The sequence below is a fragment of the Macaca nemestrina genome, chromosome 12 (assembly GCF_043159975.1).
Source record: "Macaca nemestrina isolate mMacNem1 chromosome 12, mMacNem.hap1, whole genome shotgun sequence".
NCBI lineage: Eukaryota > Metazoa > Chordata > Mammalia > Primates > Cercopithecidae > Macaca > Macaca nemestrina.
Window position 1 is genome coordinate 123,112,834 of NC_092136.1, and position 18,950 is coordinate 123,131,783.

At 45.0% G+C, this 18,950-nt stretch overlaps 1 protein-coding gene across 1 annotated transcript in view; it reads left to right on the top strand.

The window, feature by feature from the left end:
• The first annotated feature begins 9,849 nt into the window (after positions 1–9,849).
• LOC105476321 (GRAM domain containing 1B) overlaps positions 9,850–18,950 on the top strand; it is a 274,233-nt gene continuing 265,132 nt past the window's right edge. The window contains exon 1 of the mRNA XM_071075749.1: positions 9,850–10,228. Within this exon, the coding sequence (XP_070931850.1) occupies positions 10,203–10,228 (26 nt within the window). The 5' untranslated portion in view covers positions 9,850–10,202. The remainder of the gene's footprint in view (positions 10,229–18,950) is intronic.

The window sequence follows — 18,950 nt, forward strand, 5'->3', positions numbered from 1 at the left end:
TGACTTTATAACCTACCCAGTTCCCAGATCCCTGTTTGTTCTCATTTGCCCTTTCAGGGAGGGGACCCAGACACTGGACACCTGCTGACCTCCTTGTTGCCCACGGAACAGCCCACATTGCCTGTGTCATTGCATCCCGTCTTTAGAGTGTCTTCTATTTTGGGAGCCTTTCTGCTCAGATCACTTCCTAATGCTTGTCAGTATCTCCAGATGTCATGTGCCATTTGCCAGGATGGGCTCTTTCTCATTATCTGCTACTGTGTCTGTCCCCAAGCATAGGCCCCATCCATAGCAGAAGACTTAACTTTTGGGTCTGAGATCCTTTGTTTGGAATGTCTTGCAGCTAAACTCCAATTCTGTAGTCTCTAACATTAGGTGGAGAATCTGGTGTCACAGAATAAGCAATGGGACTTTGACAAAAGATAGGGCATTTCATCATCAGCCATCGCTACTAAAAGGCTTTACTGATTGCTTGTTGGCATGTGGTGCTATACTTAGTGCTGTATGAAGCCATCTAATCAAGACTCAGCACCCACCCATAAGATTTGTACTACAATCCAAGACACCATATTGGCTTCCTGATGCTACTTTTTCCTCACGTGATCCAACCTGATTTCTTTCTAGCCTCATCATTTCTTTCAGGCTAGGAGAAATTAGACCTGGAAAACTCATTTAAAAATAAAGCATCTTACCAGTTGCTGTTCTCAATAGCCACTGCCTATAAGAATGGAGTCTGACATGGTTGAGGTGTCTGATAGATTTTCTTTGTGAGACACTTCATGTTGCAAAACTTATTAGCTAATTGCCTGGCGTCCCATATGGTTTCATTCTGTTATTTTTTTTCTTTGTATTATTCAAAAGAGAAAAGCAAAGTCCAAAGAAAAAGAAAGATCTAACCCTAAGATTTGCAGTGGATGAGAATCTGTGAGCCTGGGACATGATGCTTCTTAGAACCCAGAGTTAGAGCACTTGCTGTTTGGAGTAAAAGGAAGTGCTGGAGTCACCCTTTCAGGGTCAAAGACTCTGGCACAGCAGCCTGCACAAGTGCCCATGATGTCATGCCAATGGGTAGAGTCCTAGGGAATGGGAGTCCCGTGTGCACTAGAGATGCCAGGAAATGTCTGGAGGGAGGGACAGAGGGGGATGGAGCGCCACTTCGGGCTCTGTCCCAATTGCCTCCTTGAAGAAGTACACCTTGGAGGAGCCTTTCCATTTCATACAATAAGGAAGGAACCTCATGGGATCCATCTAATTCAACATTCCTATTGGGCCAAGCATGGTGGCTTATGCCTGTAATCCCAGCACTTAGGGAGGCCGAGGCGGGAGGATCACGAGGTCAGGAGATCGAGACCATCCTGGCTAACATGGTGAAACCCTGTCTCTACTAAAAATACAAAAAATTAGCTGGGCATGGTGGCATGGGTATGTAATCCCAGCTACTCGGGAGGTAGAGGCAGGAGAATTGCTTGAACCCCAGGAGGCGGAGGTTGCAGTGAGCCCAGATCGTGCCACTGCACTCCAGCCTGGGCAACAGAGTGAGACTCTGTCTCCAAAAAAACAAAAAACAAAAGACAAACAAAACACACACACACACAAATTAGCCTGGCGCACGACTGAAATCCCAGCTACTCAGAAGGCTGAGGCAGGAGAATTGCCTGAACCCTGGAGGTTGAGGTTGCAGTGAGCAGAGATCGTGCCACTGCACTCCAACCTGGGTGACAGAGCGAGACTCTGTCCCAAAAACAAAACAACAAAACAAAATACTCCTATTCTGTAGATGAGAAACAGTGAGACTCAAAGAAGAGAAGTAACTTTCCCATGGTCACACAGCTTGATTCCAGCGAACTTTGAACAAAAAGAGCGTGGACCTCCTGAGCTCTTGCTTGTGTTTATCCACCAGCTCAAGTTGCCACTTTCGCATACCCCACTGGTATCTTTTTGCCTCTGTTTCTCCAACCATGAGCCACAGCACCCAGTGGGGAAAGAGGATGACAGACGTCTTTCGGAAATCCTCGAGGGCACACCTACATCATATGTGCCCTCATCCCTCTCTGTGGCCATGCTCCTGGCAGAGCCTTCTTTCGGAGCCTGCCGTAGGCCCTGCAGGGTTGGGTGGTGCCCATAATCGGGGAAAATGCCCCTGATTGGATTAGTAGACGTGGTTCATAGGACTGAATCCCATTTCCCTCACTTGCAAGCTGGCTTTTCGAAGCACAAATAAGCTGGTGATACAGGCCAGATGGGAGCTCCCGGGAAAAGGAGGAGGGGAAGAGAAGTTCCCTACTTGGCAAGAGGGATAGTGCAGGCATGGCCGCCCCTCCCCCAAACAATCTGGCTTCTCTTTGTGCTGGGCTGACAAGGGGCAGCTGGTGAAGCTGGCAGGGAGAGGGCCAGAGTGAAGTAGCCAAGTGTCCATGGGCAAAGGCCAGCCTTGGGGAAGGGAATGGCGTCCCAGGGCACCCCTCCCTCAGACGTGGGCGCTGACCTCAGAGCCTCCCTGATCCCTGGTAAGCTGGGATTCAGAGGACTTCATCAGAACATCCAGCCAGCAGCAATTTTGCACCTGGACTCTGGTATCAGACTCTGGTTTTAACTCCCGACTCTGCTCTTACTCGCTGTCTCACCTTGGGCAAATTACTTCACCAGTCCGTGCTTCATTTCCTCACCTATAAAACAGAGATGATAATAGTACCTACTTCACAGCATGACTCACAATTAAATGAGTAACTAAAATGTAAAGCACCTCTAATAATGTCTGAAATTTGTAAGAACTAAATAAGTATATGCTATTATTATAATTATTATTATGTCTTTTCTATTCTTTTTGGCACAGCAAAAACTGAACATTTAGCCTGAAGGTCTGTGAGAGGCAGAGAGAAAGATTCTAGCTCCTGAAAACTCTGCTCAATGGCTGGAAATCCCAAGGAGTTATCTGGCCTTGCTATGGACTTTTCTTTCTTTCTTCCTTTTTTTTTTTTTTTTTTTAATTTTGTGCCTAGCATTTGACCTTTCTGATGACTGGCTTGGTCATGGAAATTTATCAGGAGCATTCTTTAAGGAATGATATGTTTTTAGATTCATGAGGGCATTAGGATTCCAAAATCTGGAAAATGCCTCTTTTGCTAGAGCAGTGGAGGGGCAGAATTCAAGACCAGCACTGCCATTTTCTACCTGTGTTAACCTCGATGAATTTCCTTCACCTCTCTGAGCCTCAGCTTCCTTTTGTACAAATGGGGAGAAGTGTTGGATCTATCTGAAAAGATTGTTTGCTAGCCAACAAGAATGTGGCTATACTGAAATGCTATATTCAAATGTGAGACAGTAGACACAGTAGAGATTCTTATGTGTCATAAAGGATTTCTTTTTTTTTTTTTTTTTTTTTTTTTTTTTGAGACGGAGTCTCGCTCTGTCGCCCAGGCTGGAGTGCTGTGGCCGGATCTCAACTCACTGCAAGCTCCGCCTCCCGGGTTTACGCCATTCTCCTGCCTCAGCCTCCCTTGTAGCTGGGATTACAGGCGCCCGCCACCTCGCCCGGCTAGTTTTTTGTATTTTTTTAGTAGAGACGGGGTTTCACCGTGTTCGCCAGGATGGTCTCGATCTCCTGACCTCGTGATCCGCCCGTCTCGGCCTCCCAAAGTGCTGGGATTACAGGCTTGAGCCACGGCGCCCGGCCCAAAGGATTTCGATTCTCACATTATATACTTACCATGTGGCTTTTGGCAAGTTACTTAACCATTGTTAAGAATCAGCATCTTTTCTATAAATTATTCTTAATTTATAGAATTATCTATAAAGTAGATATCTCTATAAAGTAGAGATAATTAAACGAACTTCATGGGGTGACTGTGAGGGTTACAGAAAAATCTTATATTGATAGCACTCAGTACAATATCTGAAATGTAGTAGTTATTTTAAAATGTTGGCTTTTTATCCACCCCCTACCCACCCTAGCCCCTTAATCCATACACATCCACACACTCACATTGCAGATCTTTCTGAGAAAGGGAAACTCAGTGGAATCACCTGATGAGAGGATGTGAACATTTGGGTGGTTTTGTCCTCTCCAATCTCAGTTCTGCAGGTGCCATTATTACAATAGAAGTTTCTTGTTGTATTTTGCCTGGAGAAATAACAAAGCTTTTGCTCTTCTCTCTTGCCTTTTCTCTCTTACTAGCTTGGTGTCTCTTCAAATCGCCTTGACAAAAATAGAGTGTTGTGTTCTGTGTCAGGAGTTGGGGTTTTGACCTCCTGGAGTGGGTAAAACCGGCTCTTTTCTTATCCTAAGGCTGCTACCAAAGGTCACCTGATGATTTGACTTAACTGCACTGGGAAGGGACTGGGAAGAATGAACTACAGCTAATGACAGTGACTTAGTGGGGAAGGAGTCACGTTTTCGCCCTAGATGTGGCTTTCTTGCTGGGGAGGAAGGGTAGGGTGATGTGGAGGGATCCAAAAGGATATTTTGGGTGAGAAAGAGGGAAAGAGGAAGCTCTCATTCACTGTCCTCATTCCACATGCTCGTGTTCCTACTAGTGGTAGGAAGAAAATTATGTCTTTATTTCTCTGTTGATACAAAATGTCCTCTCTGATCACCTAATGCCCTGTTTTCTTTTAGTGGGCTAATGGGAGCCCTGGAAGCTTCCCATGTTCTAGGCTGATAGACACAGAATCCAGTGAGCAGGACCTTGACGGACACAAGTGAGAAACTAATTTGCTTGGTTCCATTTCTAACTTAATTGGGCATTAATTAACATCTGTTCCACAATTGCTCCAGAAAAAGAGAAACATTCCCAGCCCCACCACGTCCCATAAAGTGTATTCTAGTACACAATATGCCTACATTACCTAAGGCTGAAATGACTACAGGGAAGCTGGTAGTTTTACATTTTGTTGTTGGATTAATTTGGTGTCTCACTTCATACATTTTCTAAACTTTCGGGTTTTTTTTTTCTAAATTTTCAAAGTAAGGATATGGTTACCTCCCTCTTGAAGTGGCTGTAAGGAGTATAGCTAGATTAGATAAAGATATAGATATAGATAGATTATTGTAAATTCCCTAGCACAGTGCCTGGTGTTTAGTAGCTGCTCAATTAAAGGAAGCTTTTAGTTATATGAACAATTAGTATCCTTTTTTGTTCATTTCTGGGCTTGCTCAAAAGTATCTACTACTGAGATATTTTGGAGCTTACTCAAAGTATCTAGTACTCGTTTCCTCCTAGCTCTGGAGGAACACAGCAGTTGTTGGGATGACTATAATAGGCTTAGTACTGCCTAGGAAGAAAAGAAAGAGAAAGATTGACTTTGCGTTCTGGGTTCTGTGAGCTCTTGGGTTCAGCACAACTCTCTGTATCACCAAGCTATATATTGACAACAATGCTCTATGACTTAGGAATACTGCTAGAGTTTTGGGTGTTAACTCTGTGCCAGGGGTTTATATACGATAATATTATTGTCTAGTGTTATTATGCTGATTTTATGAATGAGACAACCGAGGCTTAAGAGGTTAAGCAACTTGTCCAGTATCCCAAAATTAGTGAGAAATACAGATGAGATTAATACCTAGGAAGGTCTAGCTTAAAAATCCATGCTTTTAACCACCTTGCTATACAGCCCAAGTGGTCTGAAAATTTGCCCTGGGAGGACAGAAGGGAAAAGCAGGGACAGAAAACTGTATCTCTGCAGCTTAGCCAAGTCTGTCAAACAGGGGAGATCGACTGAAGCAACTGCTTTCCCTTTCTCCATGCCAAGCAAGGAACTCAGAGAAGAGCATACCCAAGGTGACGTGTTCCCCTTTGATCTAAGGACGCATTAACCTGGTAAGTTTCTAGACCTAGAAACAGCACTCACCAAATGCCTAGGATGAGTTAACACTAACTGGTCTTCTCTGTGGAGGTCACAAAGACTGGGCAGTCACACGGGCTGCTGGTGTTTTCAGGGTGTAGCATAGTGTTCCCTAAATTTGTGTCTTAGATCATTAATTCCTCAAGATGTTCTACGAGGAAGGATTTCCTGATTCAATATTAATAACTGAGACACTGTATATCCCTCTCTTGGAAATTCATGATGCCCATAAACATAGTAAAGGCTCTGAAAAGCCTTGCAATTAAAACAAAAAAAAAAACAAAATGAAAAATGACTTATTTACTTTGCTTAACTCATTATTTCCCAAACACACTTGGCCGTAGAACCCTTTGTTGGAATGCCATCTATTAATATTGCAAGGAAATAGTGTTCCATGGAACAGATGTCAAGAAATGTTTGCATAGTGCAAAGGACACTGGCTTAGGAGGCCAAAGACTAGCTCCATTCCAGCTTTATCGATGTGTGTACATCAGTTTTCCTCTTTGGGCTATAAAATGAGAAAGTTGATCTGTGTAATCTCCAGGCCTCCTTCTAGCTCAATATATCTGTGACTATGGCTATATCCACAGGACATGATGAAAGATTAAAACAGAGAAAATACATTCCTAATTCTGGGAATTTTATTTTATTTTATTTTTTGAGACAGGGTCTCCCTCTGCCATCCCAGGCTAGGGTGCAGTGGCATGATCATGGCTCACTGCAGCATCAACCTTCCAGGTTCAAGCAATCCTCTTACCTCAGCCTCTTTAGCAGCGGGGAGCACAGGTGTACACCACCTCACCTGGCTAACTTTTATATTTTTTGTGAGATGGCGTTGTGAACATAGAACTCTTGGACTCATGCAATCCTCCTGCCTCGGCTTCCCAAAGTGCTGAGATTACAGGTGTGAGCCACCATGCCTGGCTAGAATATTAAATTAGATAAAAGAAATACATGTAGGTTAGAGCAGCGTATAGTACCTGGCAGCATGTAATAAATGTTTAATAAATTTTTGCTAAATAAAAAAGGAAATGTGGAAAAGAAAAAAGTACATTTAAATGAAATAAACTGGTTTAAAAGGATCTTAAGTAAACGATTTTTTTTTTTTTTTTTTGAGACGGAGTCTCACGCTGTTGCCCAGGCTGGAGTGCAGTGGCGCGATCTCGGCTCACTGCAAGCTCCGCCTCCCGGGTTCCCGCCATTCTCCTGCCTCAGCCTCCTGAGTAGCTGGGACTACAGGAGCCCGCCACCGCGCCCGGCTAATTTTTTTGTATTTTTAGTAGAGACGGGGTTTCACTGTGGTCTCGATCTCCTGACCTTGTGATCCGCCCGCCTCGGCCTCCCAAAGTGCTGGGATTACAGGCTTGAGCCACCGCGCCCGGCCTTAAGTAAACGATTAATGAGATCATGAGTGATTGAGATGTAGTTGGAATGCTTCCAGATAGAGATCAATTTTGAGCAGTTTAGAAAGAGAAGCAAAGGCCAGGTGCGATAGCTCACGCCTGTAATCTCAGCACTTCGGGAGGCTGAGGCTGGCGGATCACCTGAGGTCAGGAGTTGAAGATCAGCCTGGCCAATGTGGCGAAACCCCGTCTCTACTGAAAATACAAAAATTAGCCAGACGTGGTGGTGTGCGCCTGTAATCCCAGCTACCCAGGAGGTTGAGGCAGGAGAATCGCTGGAACCCACAGGGCAGAGGCTGCAGTGAGCCGAGATCGCGCCACTGCACTCCAGCCTGGGCAACAGAGCAAGGCTCAGTCTCAAAAAAAAAGAAGGAAGGAAGGAAGGAAAGAAAGAAAGAAAAGTAATTTAACATTTTTATTTACCACTTACTGTGTACCAGAAAATTTAAAGATGTTATGTTAATCTTTGCAACCCTATGAAGCTTAAAAAAGTTTAAAACTTGCTCAGAATCACACTTCTGGTAACTGGAAATCAAGAGGTTGGAACTAATAGACCAATGGTGTTTTAATTTTAAAGTCTCAGAATCTAGGAATGTATTCTCTATGTGGTTTGCTTTTGTTTTTGTTTTTTGAGACAGAGTCTCACTCTGTTGCCCAGGCTGGAGTGCAATGGCGCAATCTCAGCTCGCTGCAATCTTTGCCTCCCAGGTTCAAGTGATTCTCGTGCTTCAGCCCCCAGAGTAGCTGGGCCACAGGTGCATGCCACTACGCCTGGCTAATTTTTGTATTTTTAGTTGAGACAGGGTTTTGCCATGTTGACCAGGCTGGTCTTGAACTCCTGGCCTCAAGTGATCTGCCTGCCTTGGCCCCCCTAAGTGCTGGGATTACAGGCATGAGTCACCATGCCTCGCCGTGTTTTCCATGTGTTTTAATTTTTCATCATGTCCTGTAGATTCAGTCATCATCATAGATTCATGGAGCTAGGAGGCCTGGAGATGATACAGGCCAACGTTCGCATTTTCAGCCCCAGAGTTCAAACTCTTACTCGGCAATCGGCTTCTCAAAGGCCACAATTTGACTAAAGAACTCTTCTTGATTAATAGTATAACTGCAAGGGAGCTTTCATTATTCTCTGAGTTACCTCAGTGCACGCAATTGTGGAATAGGTTATCACGACTTCCCAAAAGAGAGTGTATGAGTGCATGCAAAATACTGGAAATCACCTGGTCGGAAGGATCTGGAGAGACGGTGCCCTGAGAAGCAGTTCCAGAGGAGTCCAGTGAATGCCCGAGAGAAGGACATTGGGAGGGAGAAGACTCTGCCAGGGATAATAGCATCTTCTGGGAAAGGAAAATTAGTGCCACAACCCCCTCGGCGGTCTTCCAGTGAGAAATCTCTTTTGATTTATAAGCTCTCACCACTAGGTAGTATTTTAGTGTAGGTGTAAGAAGCAAATGGGGGAAAATGTGTCTCTTTTGTGGGTAACATAAAAATATCTGTGTCAGAGAGTGGTTAGAATGACAGGAAAGGTGGAGAGGAGGATGGAAAGTAATAAGTGGAAAATGGGGGTTTTAAAAAGCAGATCTTGTTAGCTGGGTCTCTGGGAGAAAGCAATGAAGAAAGATTTGTCATTTCACCCTTTCAAGTTTTTAGAGTGGTCGCCAACAAAATCAGCACTGTGGCGCCTCTGGTGGTTTTCATTCTTCCTGGTCTTCCTACAAGGAGAGGGCTTAGAAGTGGTTCTGCTGAGAGTGGGGTGTGAACTTGTAAATCAGCTGATCGCATTTTCTTCATGGGCTCAGGCAACCTCCCAGAGACATAGATGCCCTTGGCATAAATTAGACTGACAACCCTACCTCCCAGGCCACCCAACACCCAGTCCCAGGTAAACGTGTTCTTTTCCAGGTTTGGGAACTTGGATGCCCTGGCAATGGGGTAACTCAAGTCTCTGCCTCCCTAGCTAGCTGTGTGATCCTGGACCTCTCTGAGCTTCAGTTTTCTCATCTGCAAAATGAGCGCTTTGAACCTGACGACTCCTTGGTGTCCTCCTGTTTTGCAGTGCCATGCTTTCAACACTATCCAGTCCAGATGCTTCCCCATCGTGAAGATCCTCCGGGTCACCTGTGCACTCCTGCTCATCTCTGCCATTCGCCTTCTTACACCTTTTCCATATCTTCCCGTGGAACATGATAATCTGGTTTCCAGATGGGCTACTGTCTCCTCCTAGCTGCAAGGCAGCAGCGCTTCTGGCGCTGGTTTCCGTACTAAACTTAATGGTCTGATTTTAAGGGTTGGTTTTAAACAAACGGTCTGGTTGTATGTCCCCGAGTTACACTGCAGTGCTAAATGTTGGAGCGAGGCAATACCGGGAGAATCCAGGCAGCAGGCTTCACCAAGAGAGGGAGGGTGAGGGGAGGAGAGAGACGGGAGAGGAGAGAGACGGGAGAGGAGAGAGGGGGAATGAAAGGGGAGAGAGAGGGACTGAGACCGGAGAGCCGGAGACAGGAGCGGAAACCACAGAGGTAGAGTCGGGGCGGACATTGAAGAAACGTAGATGCACAGGGAGGGGCCAATATTAGTGTACAGAGAGAAAGACGGAACGCGGTGCGGTGACACCTAGCCTCGGAGGCAGTGGGAGCTCCGAGCCCACGGAGAGCGGGCGAGTTCCGCTTCCTCCCGCCCCAGCGGCCCCCGCCGCGCCTGGGAGCAGCCGGCCGTCCCGGCTCCGAGGGTGCAGCGCGCCTGGGCGCAGCGAGAGTGCGTGGAGCTGGGCTCCAGCGCGACCCCGCCGCTCGGGTTTGGGTGTCCTCAGGCTCCGCGCTCCTCCTCCCCTCCTCCAGATGGGACTGGCTCTCCTCTTTGCAAAGCCAAGCTCGCGGGGAGACGTGGTGAGCAGTAGCCAGCAGCTGGTGTGCCCTGGACGCTGCTGACCGCCGCGCGCCCGGACCGGGTGTCCACATGAGTGCCTCTCCCAGCAGATCCAGGTAAGAACTTCCTGACCTTCCTGAGCCCTAAGAGAAACACACAGGGATGCCGAGTGATGGTGAGGGATCCGGGTGAAACTGGAGGCTGTGGAAACATTGGAGTGGGGGGTGGGGGTGCTGTTACATCCGAATTTTCTTAGTGAAACATCAAAGTTACCTGAGGGCCACGTAAAGCTATTAACATGGATTATGGTTTGGCTGAGGCGTCCCGCACCTGAGAGTTGGTGTCCCCAGGAAACCTCTGAGATAGATTATCTCCTCCATGAATTTCTGGAGGTGGCTGAGCTGGCTTCCTTCTCCATTCAGTACTGGAGATGTGCACAGAACAGGTAGTGGGGACAGGGCTGGTTGAGCGTGGAGATTGCCTCTCCTTCTCTCTATTTTGCTGGCAAAAGTTTGAACTGGAAGCACTGGCTTCCCTTGTTCTGGGCAGTGCTGCCATCTCCCTACCTGGCTGCCTCATCAGTCTTATTATGCCTATTCTGCTTGCATGGTAGAAGTCCAAGATTTGGCAAAAAGACAAAGTGTCCATCATGGAGGTACCTAGGGAGATAAGGAAAAGGCTCCACTTCTCATTTCCTCTGAGGGTGGAAGTGAGAGGCTCCATCCCAGGGAAAACAGAGTTACTCTTGTAGAGTGGATGAAGGAATGAGAAGGTGTGGTCATTAGAATGAAGTTTTTAGAGCCCAAACAACTTGTTTGCATCCATCAGCCAACCTCATGCCTGGATAAACTTCATTCCTCAAAAAGTTCCTCAGCAGGATATGCAGGCACCAAGGTAACAAGAACAAACAGTTGCTTGCCTGCCCCCAGGCTTTCAGGTTTCTGGTGGGCCTGGAGCACCTGTGAGGGGCAACTCCACCCAAGGCCCAGTATTGAAGAGGGGTAGGGTGGGAGGACTGTACATATCACGAATGCTTGTCAAATCTCTAGATTTTTTTTTCCTCCTAGGAAATAATAATTTTTAAAAAGGCTTGTAAAAAATAATAAAATGTTTCATGACAGCAGCAGATGTAAAACTCCCACTACTCTGGGCGAGGACAAAGAAATTTGTGCAGGGGGCTGAGCTTTCTCCTCTGCCAACACCCACGTGGGCACATCACCTTTTGGAGATACAAATAGTGTTTGCAGTATTTTATGGATGAGGGGCCCTTCTCCTGGAAACTTTTTAGAAGGGGCGGATCTCAGCTGGGGCTCTCTCTTTGAGTTCAGGAAACTGAGTAGTAGACATAGGTTGAAAATTACCCCAAGATCCCACTGTACTCCTAATCTGATATAGAAACTCACTGTGGAACAGACATAGTCAAAGAGATGCACTCCTGCTTCCTAGTGGAACACACACCTATCTCTCTCCCTTCTCTCTTTCATTTAATAATATTTAGGAGGTTAGACAGGAAAGTGTAGACATGTAACTCTTATTCCCTCTATTCAACTATGCCTCCTGTCTTTGTTCCTTACTTGAAGATCATGTCTCTTGCTCGTACTGAATGTCCCTATTTATGTCACCTTCACTGCATCTTAGAGCCTTAGTTGCCTTTGATGGTGTACAGTGAGGTCTCCAGTGTTTGCCTGAAGGCCCCTTCCTTTGGCGCCTTTATTTGTAACTTGCTCAGGAGATCTCATCCTCACCTTGCAATTTGGATGAAGAGTTCTGCTGGGTGTCACTGGTGTTCAAGAGATCCAGGGTCTTGAAAGGGCATGTGGCAGTTCTAGTTTTTTCCATCCATGCTCAAAAGCTGTTTGGTTTTGGAGGTTTGGGGCTGTGCTTTGGTGACAGTGTTGGAAAGAAACCAGTATGAGCAACTGATCAAAACCTAGTCAATCTGGGTGCCAATTTGACATTGTCACAAAAAGTGAGTGCCCAATTTGGATGCTTGATCAGCTGTGTTCAATGATCATAGGCCTGGAATGAAGTAACATCTACCTTTCTTCCTTTCTCTCTCTCTCTCTCTTTCTTTCTTTCTTTCTTTCTTTCTTTCTTTCTTTCTTTCTTTCTTTCTTTCTTTCTTTCTTTCTTTCTTTCTTTCTTTCTTTCTCTCCTTCCTTCCTTCTTCTCCTCCTCTCTTTCTTTCTTTCTTTCTTTCTTTCTTTCTTTCTTTCTTTCTTTCTTTCTTTCTCTCTCTCTCTCTTTCTCTTTCTTTCTCTCCTTCCTTCCTTCCCTCCCTCCCTCCCTCCCTCCCTCCCTCCCTCCCTCCCTCCCTCCCTCCCTCCCTCTCTCTCTCTCTCTCTCTCTCTCTCTTTCTTTCTTTCTTTCTTTCTTTCTTTCTTTCTTTCTTTCTTTCTTTCTTTCTTTCTTTCTTTCTTTCTTTCTTTCTTTCTTTCTTTCCTCTCTCTCTCTCTCTCTTTTCTTTCGACAGAGTTTCGCTCTTGTTGCATAGGCTGGAGTGCAGTGGTGCAATCTCAGCTCACTGCAACCTCCACCTTCCAGTTTCAAGTGATTCTCCTGCCTCAGCCTCCCGAGAAGCTGGGATTACAGGCGCCTGCCACCATGCTCGGCTGATTTTTTTGTATTTTTAGTAGAGATGGGGTTTCACCATGTTGGCCAGGCTGGTCTCAAACTCCTGACCTCGTGATCCACCCACCTTGGCCTCCCAAAGTGTCGGGATTTCAGGCATGAGCCACTGCACCTGGCTGAAAACACATCCTTCTTAGGAGATGGCATTTGCCCCTGCCATCTCCTTCCAGCCTGTGCTTTTCCACCATAGTAGTCATTTGATGTCCTTGCAGATTAGCTCATTGGTGGCCTCTCTCAATGCACACATCTGTAATATGTATGCTTGTCACTGAAATCACCAGCCCCAGGTCTGCAGCTGCACTCCAGAGGTGTTTCCACCGCGCTGCTCCCACTGTCTGCTGCTTTTGCACAGCTGTCATGCAGTTTTCAGTGTTTGTGGCCTTGGGCTGCTGTTTACAACATTGCTAGGCATTGTCACCCATTCTGCTTGCCCTGCAGAAGAGGTCACTTTCTCCTGGGGTGTCTGCTGCACTTTATACTCTTGCTTTTCATGGGTCTTTCCGCTTGATCAAGAGTTTTTCTTTCTTCTTCTCCTTTCCCCCTTTTGCACCTGTGGATTGGTGCATTGGGAAACACATTTCTTTTCCTGTCTAGGCATGGTCATTCTTCAAATGGTAAGAAAAGCCTTTGTTCCTTGATTTGATCAATACGTACAAACCAGAAACACTGCACATATCTTTTAGCTGTAAGAGTTCCATATACCCTTTATTTTGGTGTATACAGACTCTGACTTCTAAGTATACTTCTAAGGTATACTCCAGTATCTGCTCTGCTTCATACCTGGCGGGTCTGCATTGCGCATCTGCATAATGAATGCCAATAACAGGCAGGAGGAGTGGAAACAGTGTTACTGCAGAGAAAGAGAGAGAGAAAGTATCTTAGGAAATGGGATCGTAAGTAGGCACACGGTCTTATGAGGGCCACCTTAATTTATTAAAGTCTCAATTGGTAGGATGAGAACAGTATTTATTAGATGGTGGACCATGTGGCAGCAGACTCATATACAGATCTATAAGATACTTAAGTACTTTTCTAGGATGGGTTGACGTTGATGAATCTGTGACATAGTGGTCTGTTAACCATCTTTCTTCTTAGGCTTTCCTTAAACCAACAGCGATGTTGTCTTCAGAAAGTTGCTGGTGATCTACAGCAGGGGAGAGGAGTATCTCCAGTTGTTCATGAGCACCACAGGTGAAGAACCCATTCTAGGCATATTCTAGGCATATTGAATGAGCTAAAGTGTGTTGGTTTCATCAGCCATTCTAACTGGCTTGAAACAATCTGAATCCTTTGGTTTGAAACTAGGTCAAATGGTGAGACCTTTTTGAGATCCTAATGGGCATAAAGTAGGAAGTATCTTTCTCCTCTCAGCACCCTCATGGGCTTTTGGTGCAACTCTGGAGCTTCTGGTAAAAGAGAATTTTTTCCTTTCTGAGCCAAGCTTGCAACAGGGTTAATTTGGGGGTGGCCATGGGCTGCAGGGGTTGGAATTGGAGAGTGCAACTTGCATTTATATTTTTTAAAAAGCTTCATAAAAATAAAAATTGATTTATACAAAGACACAAGACCAGTGATGTACTACCTGCCTGCGCCCCCCACCCCATGAGTTGCTGAGCTCAATGGATAGTAAACATATTAATCTAGATGAGGAAATATAAAAAGGTCATCTTTGCAGCTCATCTGCCATCCAATCTAACTGATCTCTGAAATCCCATCTTTCTAGATATGTTCCATGTCTGGGACTAGGGGAAGGGGTAGGGGATGGGGTAGAGGCGGGGATGGAAGGAAGCAATTCCTAGAAAAGTTTGTGAGATCCAGCAAACCTGGAGATACAGGCTGCCCCGGAAGGCAAGGGCAGCCCTGGTGAGGGTGCAGGAAGCATGGGAGGAGAACCAGTCCCTGGGAAGGAGAGAAAGAGAAATGACACATAGAAATGATGAGGTAGGGGAGGGTGGGGCGGTGGAGAGAGGAAGCAAGCCAAGGAGGAGGAGGGAGAGGAAACAGATGGAACAAGAGGAAGATGCAGCGAGCGAACGCAAGAAAAGGCCAAAGAGGGGAAAAGAGCAGAAGATAAGTGAAAGCAGCACCTTGCTTTCGGGTTTTTTCGCTTCCCCGTTTTCCTCTGGCAGAGGGAGAATGCAAGTGAGCCAGCAGAACAGCGTGGTTTTTGTGCTTTGGAGGCTTCTCATTGAAGCTGTCAAGCCTCAACCCCTCACGGCAGCTCGTTCTATTTTTATATTTTGCAGAATGGAAATTAAACAAATGACCCCGTGATGGCGTTTTCATGAAGATTTTATCCAGCACACCACCCACACAGCCAGTGCTGGGGTGGCTGAATATTTAGCATAATATTCTATTTAATCATATAAGAAGGTATCCTCAAGAGAGTGGCAGACATGAAGCCTGGGCTTTGATAACCGCTTGTAAAGCACTGCTTTGATGAGGGTGGGTGGAAGTCAGAAAGGAACCTTGTTATCTGGCTTTTGAGCTTGTTAGCAAGAAGAATTCCAGTTCACTGAATTCTGGTGGAGTTTAGCATTTCCCCTCTCATACTCTTTTTTTTTTTTTTTTTTTTTTTGGCACTGGGTTTGATTCCAGACTTTGTGAGCCCTCGTGGTTCAGTTATCCTTGGAGATCTCATTGGTGGCTAAAAATGGCTCACTTTGGCTGAACTTGCCCTGAGTGGAAGCCTTGCTTAGAATTTGGGCACTCACTCTATTTGTTGGTCTGGTTAGGGAAGCTGGTGTGTACTTTGCTGATGGGACAGTGCTTAGGAAGCTAGCATAATGATGCACATCTAGTACTTGGTGAGAACACAAAGCAGATGATATTTTATTGGTTTAGACATGGACTTACTTCCTTAAGTCCCAGAAGATTTAGTAGCAATTAAATGCATGCCCCTTTGCACATAACCATTCCTTTGAAGGAAAACAAAAACATAAACCAACAACGCATGTTAAGGGGACCAATTAATCAGACATGGTTGGTTGGGTAGATGTAAAAACGTGAGACTGTTCAGAAGGCTTCTTACTGCCATGCACGTGTTTGTGTTTAACAGGGTATTTATGGGCTCTTTTTCCTTATATATTGAAGGGTTATATAATTCCCAAGCTATTAACCTTTAAAATGCTGTTTTTACAAGTTCAGTACCTAGACTAGATAGCAATGAAGAGTGATGTTGAGTCAGTCTGACTTCCAAGGGAGCGATGGGTGGCACCGTTGGACTCGGAAAGGAGCGCTTCTTCCTGCCAGCTAGCCTTGTAGTGGTTGATCTTTCCCTCTGAAATGAAACAGGTTTACTAGCCAGAGACTATTCCCTGCAGTGACTATAAAAATGTATCTTCGTCTCTGACGCAGGGAGCGATTGAGAGCATCGGCATGAGCCATCCGAGTGTGTGTTGAAGGACCTGAGGAAAGGTAGGATTGACAGTCCATTAAGGGGAAGGCAGAAGCTTCTTTCCTTTTCCTCCTCTAATTAGGCATCTGTGTGCATTTTCTCTCACCATTCCTTGTTCTTGCCTATCTGATTCAGACAGTTCATCTGGCATAGCTTTGAAGCCAAGGAATGTTTTTATGCACATTGAGGAAGAAGAGGAATAAGATAAACTCAGGTCAGAACTTCCTTTGCTACTGTCATTTTCAGAGTATGGCTTCCCAGATATAAGGCTCCATCTCTCAGGTCTCTCTGCTCAGCTATGCTCCAGAGTTGAACTGTTTCTCACTGGCAGTCCCACAAGCTGAACGTGACTGTCCCCATTGCTGCTTTGGCATGTGTTTTTCCCCCAGACTCTGTACTTGGGCTCTGAACCTCTTCAGGCTCCAGTCTTTCAAAAAACAAACTTGCAAAATAAGTTTCTCAACTTGTTTGGAAGTAAAGAATTTATACAAAGTCTTTCATTTTCCTAGTGAGGATGGCATGGTTAACCCTCTCATGAGTATGGCCAATAAACAAAAGCACCTTTGAACTCTTCATTATTCTTATTTTATTGCTACTAAAATGTCATTTGTATCATAACTTATTGCTTACAGCACTATTCTATTGTTTTATTTAATAAAAATATTTTGCATAAGGAACTGTTATTACTCACGTTATAGTTGCAGAAATTGAGGCCTAGAGACAGGATGCCCCAAATCACATTGACAGTAAGTGGCAAACCAATGTTCTATTTTTAAACTATGATTTTCCATACCATGCTATCCTTGTAGATTCTACCCTACATTTTCTTTCTTTCTTTTCTTTTTTTTCTCCTTTTTTTTTTTTTTTTTAACAGAGTCTCACATCATTGCCCAGGCTGGAGCGCAGTGGCGTGATCTCGGCTCACTGCAATTTCCGCCTCTTGGGTTCAAGAGATTCTCCTGCCTCAGTCTCCCCAGTAGTTGGGATTACAGGCATGTGCCACCACGCCCAGCTAATTTTTGTAGTTTTAGTAGAGACGGGTTTCGCCACGTTGGCCAGGCTGGTCTCGAACTCCTGACCTCAGGTGATCCACGCGCCTTAGCCTCCCAAAGTGTTGGGATTACAGGCATGAGGCACCGCGCCTGGCCTTACCTATATTTTCAATGCCATCTTTTTCTTATAACTTTTCCTATCATCTGTCATTAGTTCTCCTCCTCTGCAGGTAGGGGTCTACAAGCATCTCGTTGCAGTTGATATATAAGGGGATTCCCTAAAATATGGATACCCGTGCAAATTGAATTAAAGGAATTCAGAACAGTGAAGTAGCCTATATCAGTTTTCTGGAGGCCTACTGACTTTCTTCTAGGTTTTGACATGTTACTCACTGCCAAGTTTTCTTGACATCTAAGTCAGAGAAAATGCTGAATAAAAGTTGGCATTATACCTGCTCCTTGTAACTGTGATCTCCCTCCTTTTTTATGTATATTATCTGTAAAGGTGACTCCTGCCCCACAGCCTGCTCCAGCTGAACCAGTGTTTAAATAAATTTCTGTAAGGCAAATAAATTATAGCAGAATTTGAGGGAGACCACCACTTCCAAAAGAAAGCAGAGGCAAGTCTCTTAGTATTTAAGCCTCTATAAATTGGCTTTTTGAAGTCTTTCTTCATCTTGGCTGGGGCCATTCCCTCCATTTGAACTCAGTTGGCAGCAATCAATAGAAAATGCTAATTTCTGGTCCTGGCTTGTCTTTTGCATGCACGAGCTTCCTGCTATTTGTCTGAGAAAGTGCACACCCAGGTAAAAAGGCTGTGCTGATGGCTTTATTTAGCAGTTAGATCAACCCAAGCTGAATGTCAAAAAGCAGGAACAAGTTAGCAGGAACAGTAGGGCTATTTTCTTGGAGTGTTGGCCCAATTGTGATGAGGCTAGAGGACTTATAAAATTAGGTTTAAAACATAATTTTGTCTATTCCTTTTCTTTCTCCTAAAGTATAATTCTTAAGACACCTGCATGCCCCATGGACCTGGGTGCGTAATGCTAGTACTGGGTTTTGACTTTTCTATCTGAAGCCTGATATCTCTTAGCAACAGCCAGATTTAATTTAGGTATCCAACCTTTGGGCTACCTTGTATAACTGCACTGAAATGATGGGACTGTGATCAAGTTTTGGCAATTGATCTTTAGAGAAGACGAAAGACAGTACAAACAAGCATGAAATAGGAGTAAGAAGAACACAGACATTCGTACTTTCTATGGGTTTTATTCCTCTGTGGGCAATGGAAAGAAGTGTGTTGATGGATTGGAATCTAGGTTTTTCAGAGCACTGGTGAAGTGCTCTTGTCTTCTGTTCTTTTCTACTGGGGTATCTTATCTCTACCAATTGTGGACAAGGTGTAATATGTTCTTGCTCCAATATTATTCTGTTCTTGTTTATTTCTGTCATTTTTTCCACATTATCATTTTAGATTATTACAACAAACATTTGTTAAACAAGAAACAATGGGCCAGGTGTGGTGGCTCATACCTGTAATCCCAGCACTTTGGGAGGCTAAGGTGGGAGGATTGCTTGAGACCAGGAGTTCAAGACCACCCTGGGCAACTTAGTGAGACCATTTCTCTACAAAAATAAAGAACTCAGCCAGACATGATGGCATGCACCTGTAGTCCTAGCTACTTGGGAGGCTGAGGTGGGAGGATCACTTGAGCCCAAGAGTTTGAGGTTGCAGTGACCCATGATTGTGCCACTGTGCTCCAGCCTGGGCAACAGAGCAAGACCTTGTCTCAAAAACAAAAACAAAAATAGAAACAA